This window comes from Rattus norvegicus, chromosome 19, assembly GCF_021556685.1.
Source record: "Rattus norvegicus strain SHRSP/BbbUtx chromosome 19, alternate assembly SHRSP_T2T, whole genome shotgun sequence".
Lineage (NCBI taxonomy): Eukaryota > Metazoa > Chordata > Mammalia > Rodentia > Muridae > Rattus > Rattus norvegicus.
This window is the reverse complement of record NC_141552.1, coordinates 24,108,036-24,112,982: the sequence shown is the minus strand read 5'-3', so window position 1 is coordinate 24,112,982 and position 4,947 is coordinate 24,108,036. Positions and strand designations below refer to the sequence as shown.

General features: G+C 43.0%; 1 protein-coding gene across 1 annotated transcript; it reads right to left on the bottom strand.

The window, feature by feature from the left end:
* Positions 1-586: 586 nt before the first annotated feature.
* On the bottom strand, positions 587-4,595 carry LOC147999189 (disks large homolog 5-like). The gene is made up of 6 exons (XM_087596463.1): positions 4,409-4,595; positions 3,215-3,374; positions 2,603-2,746; positions 1,894-1,969; positions 979-1,084; positions 587-855 (listed from the first exon to the last, which is right to left on the bottom strand). The coding sequence occupies exons 1-5, from the start codon at positions 4,533-4,535 to the stop codon at positions 1,040-1,042; spliced, it is 552 nt and encodes a 183-aa protein (XP_087452589.1). The 5' UTR covers positions 4,536-4,595; the 3' UTR covers positions 587-855; positions 979-1,039.
* Between the last annotated feature and the right edge of the window lie 352 nt (positions 4,596-4,947).

Sequence of the window (4,947 nt, the reverse complement as noted above, 5' to 3'; positions counted from 1 at the left end):
ATTCTGTATATTATCAGATGTGCATAATACATATGGTCATCACTGATAATAGGTGAAAGATCTGCTCTAATATGAAAACTAAGTGATGCTGGAGGATGATCCTGACCCACAATGAGCAGTGGGAACACCAGAGCCCTGTAGGGATGCCTGACGACCTAACACGTTGAGCACGCACGCCTCAGTAATTTCCCTGTGAACACACATCTCCTGAGATCTCTCTATTTAATTGGAGGTGATCCTGTCCACCTAATACAGCACCTCATGTGGAATAACAAAAGCCACCTGCAGGAGCTGTGGTGATGACTCACAGGGTAGAGCATCTGCTGCTCTCTCAGAAAACTACATGGACCCTAACAATTGGGTAAATTGTGTCAGTGATTACATCATAAAGTGTGTGACAGAGACACAGCCACGTTATCCACACAAAAGACACTGTCACACTGGGTACCCCTTGGTGACTTTGAATTCACTTATTAGCCCAGGCTCCATGGAACATGCAGAGATCCATCTGTAGCTGTCAGTTCTAGGTCCACAGGAAGGGACAGAACCCTTGAGTAAGAAAGATGATCTTAAGAGTCAAGAGATAGAATTCAATTTTTATTCATAACAAATACATTTTTACAACAAAACAGGATTAAAATGAATAAAAATATTTAAAAATATTTGAAAGTAAAAATAGTAACAAGAACATATAAATATGAAACAACAAAAAGAAAACTTCAATTAAAATCATAACAAAAATATTTCTAAAAGCATATTCTTAACGAATATTTAGAAGCACAGACGTATTGCTGTTTCTCCTCTAGCACACATAATGAAAGGCAGTCGCCCAAGTTGTCTCTCAGGTGCTGTTTTCTGAAGAAGAAAGTGAGTAAGACCTCAATCAGTCAGGATGGCTTAGTGGTATATAAATTTAGGGTCTCTAAGAAATGACAAATTAATGCAGAGGATGAATACTCATCCAAAAAATGTTGTTACCATTCAGGATGTTGGTCATCAGGGACTCCTGAGAAAGCAACTTATTCTTTAGGAAGCTCTCTTACTGGGGTGTGTCCAATTCCAGCTCTCTTGCACTTTCTGAGACCTGGGAGAGGAAGGCAGTTTGTCAGACACTGATTTGGTGGGGAAATGCAAGCCAGCTGTCAGAATGCTGCCTTCTACCACCTCAGTTCTATTGGACAGTCGACATGGACCTTTTAACTGATATCATTGTTGCTAACTCTGTGGGCAGGGCAAAATCTCCAGCAAGCCACACAGTAATGTGGGCTGCCAATCTGGGACCCAGACTTATACCAGTGCAAACCAAGAACAGGGCAATAAGAAGAGACCTCATCGGGTTGCAGGAAGAAAGGAGATGTCTATATGTCACCAAGGATAAAGCCAATGCAAGTACTAATTTGACATTTCCACTTGGTTCTTATCCCAAAGGTGCTTCCTACACAAGAGGTCACATGACCACAGAGTTTCAATTGTTCAAGAACCAAGAAATTGTTCAAAACTCTACATAGGATCCAATCTATCACATGGATATTCAATAATGAGATATGTTATTCATCTGTCACCATTTCTAGACTGCAGCTTCAAAAAGAGCAGCAAAATATGCTTGCACAATAATTCAGTTTCTGAAAAGTGGTTAACTTCCTAGAATACTTGTGCATAGGCAGAGCAATGAACAATTCCATTAAATGAGGTGGTTGGCTGGTTGTGAGTGTAAATTAGAAAGGTGGTAAGAGAAGCAAAGATGTATCAAATTGGCAAATTTTATCAGATATTGTTAAGCTAACACATCTGCTCGTCCCTAACTGATAATGCTGGTTCTGGCCGTTGATGGTCTTTATCTTTCTTGTTGAAGTCAACCAAATATTTCTGGTTCAGTGCACAATCAAGATGTACCTCCTTGCTCTCCTGCTTTAGAGGGACCAACTTCTTCCTACATGTGTTCTCCATCAGGAGCTGGCTGAGCAGGTTTCTGGAAATACAGTATGCATAGTAAGATCATGCTGGCTCTTTCTCCCATTCCTACTCCCAAGTCCCACTAACTCTACCAGGTCCCAGATACCCATGAAGACTTAATAACGTGCATATTGATACATATAAGGCTGCTGCACAAACCATAAAGAGTTAATTCAGGGAAGAATAAATTGTTTGCTTGGCCTGACACCAATTAGTGTCCACACCTCTGAGAAAGAACATGGATCTACAACTATCCATGAAAGCCCAATGCATTGGGGCAACATCAATTAGTAGTGGGCCAACACCCTCAAAGGAGGTCAGTAGAACCAAGAGAAGGTCATGCTAACCATGTGGTCCACGCACTGAATTTTGTAAAACCTGGTGTGACACCATAGGTCCAGGTCAGCCTAATAACCTTCTGCTGACTTCAATCAGTACTGTTCTCTCTAGAGCCTTCTGAAGATGCCTAGACAATCCTGGGATGAGGAACAGTCTTTTATGGAACTGAAAACTGAGTCCTAATGACCCTGGAACACTGATGGGTAAACAGCACAAGAGATAGAACCAGAGCTGAAGACCGTCCAATCCAGAACAAAGAAAGTCAGAAATGGCCATTCCACAAGTGATAGCCTTTCTGACCAGGACTTACCTAGAGAAGGTAATCTCCTTCTTCAGCTTATGGTTGTTCTCATGGACCTCAGTGTTCTCCATCTCTAAGTTGTGCAGAATTGACATGACCGCCTCCTCCATTCTCTCCAGGTCTTCATAATATGGATTTGGCCTGAAGTGTGGCCTGGCCCCAAATGATAGAATACAATGAACATCGGCATTTAGGAATATATGAACTCAGGGTGGGTCCTATATTACCCCAGGCTGCTGCCTGGATCTTCCAGCACTCAGTCCCCTGCCTAGCAAGTACAGAGACTCACCAGAAACTCACTGCAATTACAATCTTGCAAAGCCACCAGCTGTCAAGGGCTTTGCAAATGCACACTGGGCACTCACTCTCCCTGACTTTATCCACGAATTCTTCATTCAGACCACAAGTTCTGCTTTTCAATAAATGGAAGCAGATGAGTCCATTTTCAATCTCACTCCTCAGGAAGGGTCAGGTTCTGAATCTCCACTATATGGGAGGTGAGGTTTAGCACAGGGTGGTTAGGGAGGCACAGCTTTCTAGAACCCAAAACCTTAACAGGATAAGAAAAAGGTGACCTTGCAGACCCAGGAATGAAACAAGAGCATTTGGAGCGATTCATACCTGTTCTTCATGGATCTCTCTGTCAGAAACCTCAGGCGATCTCTCAGGTCATTTCTCTCCTCGGTAATGAGCTGCAGCTCTTTAATCAGCCTCTCCTTTTCCTTCATGGCCTGATTCTTGCTTAGGTCAGTGCCAGGGGATGATGTTTCTCTCCCAGCGTCTGTAGGTAGAAGAACACAAGTTAACCTGCATGGGAAGAATGCATAGAGTGTTCATAGACCTCAGTGAGGCCTAAACAGGAGAACAAGCCAGGAACCCAGTGTCACTGCTAGGCGATTGGTCTATGCTTAAGAGGCCTCCTCAGGGGATCTCAGTTCTCCCACTACTCTATAGAGACCAAGAGATGTAAGCAACCAGGTGTTCCCTATTCCGGACATCACGTGCTTACATGTACCATGGAGATGGCTTCTCCAGGATTATTGTCAGCTGAACAGGGTACAGCTTGGTTTCAGGACCCTCACCCCTGTGGCTTCAGAACTCAGATGATAAATTCACCATCCACAAAACTTGAGTGATTGGAGACACTCAGATGTCCTACCCTGATACTCTAAGGCAACAACTTTGGATTTAAAATGCATTTCCAAGGGAGGATATGTTCAATAGACTTATCAGTGTCCCTATGTGAAATACCAAATGCCCCAGAAGTGCAAATAGGTTACAGGCTGAATCTTGGTCTAAACGTTCCAAATAGTTTTGGTATTGTAGAAAAATGTTTGTAACATACAACCTCTAATATATAAAGCTAACGATGACCCTGCCAGTTAGAAGAAATCAGAGAAGGTCTAAGAACATAAGGTTATTGCCTGGAGCACAATCTCTCCCTGTTACTACTGTCAGATACCCACTGTATTTAAAGAAGCAATGATAGTGAGATACATTGCTGCCCTGTCTAAACTCAGAAAAGGTGGACCCTCCATGACCACTGATGGTGTTATTATATCAATGTAACAGAGCAAATGAACTGAAAAGTAAAGACCAGAAGTTCACAGTATAATAGCATTGGCCTTACCATATCCTCCCAGTGGGGATGGGGAAACTAAAGTTCTGAAATCCTTGACTTTAAGGAATTGTGATATTCGTGGAAATTCAATTCCTTTTCAGATGCTCCAGTTGTTGTGGCCCATTGCTAGAAAGGTCAGCTTAAGCCTGCAGCCCCCCTGACAGGAAGCTCAAAATACACTGCCCAGAACTTACTCCACATTCCCCAGAAGTGCTGTCTTTGTCCATCATTACTTTGAGACGAAAGGCCAGACTCCTTCACTCTAGTCTCTCCACAATCGACGTTCCCCCTCCCAAAACGCTTGCGAAGACAGAAAAACATGTCTTAGCTTGTAACCGCCAGACTCGGACTGAGAGAAACTAGGGCACTGGTTGTCACTACAACACTGGTGACATCACAGAGGATGCCAGAACTCTCTAGGAGACAATAGAATGTCCAAGAAGGGACAGCAGATGTCATGGGGAGCAGACTTTGCCTCCCTGCTAATGTTCTCCCTGTACTGAGCATAAGCTGAGGTGCCCTTTCCAGGAGAATTTCCTGGGGCAGAGCCACTGAGCATCTCCTGCTTCCAAAGCCAAATTTTCCTGATTATAAAAAACCTTAGTAATTCCTATGCACCTAAATGAATGTTTCCTGTCAAATCTTTCCCATAAAATGTCTCATCCTAACTCAAATTGTCCACATTCACCAATGTTAGCCATTAAAACTTCTGAGATTTCACACCAGTTTGAAT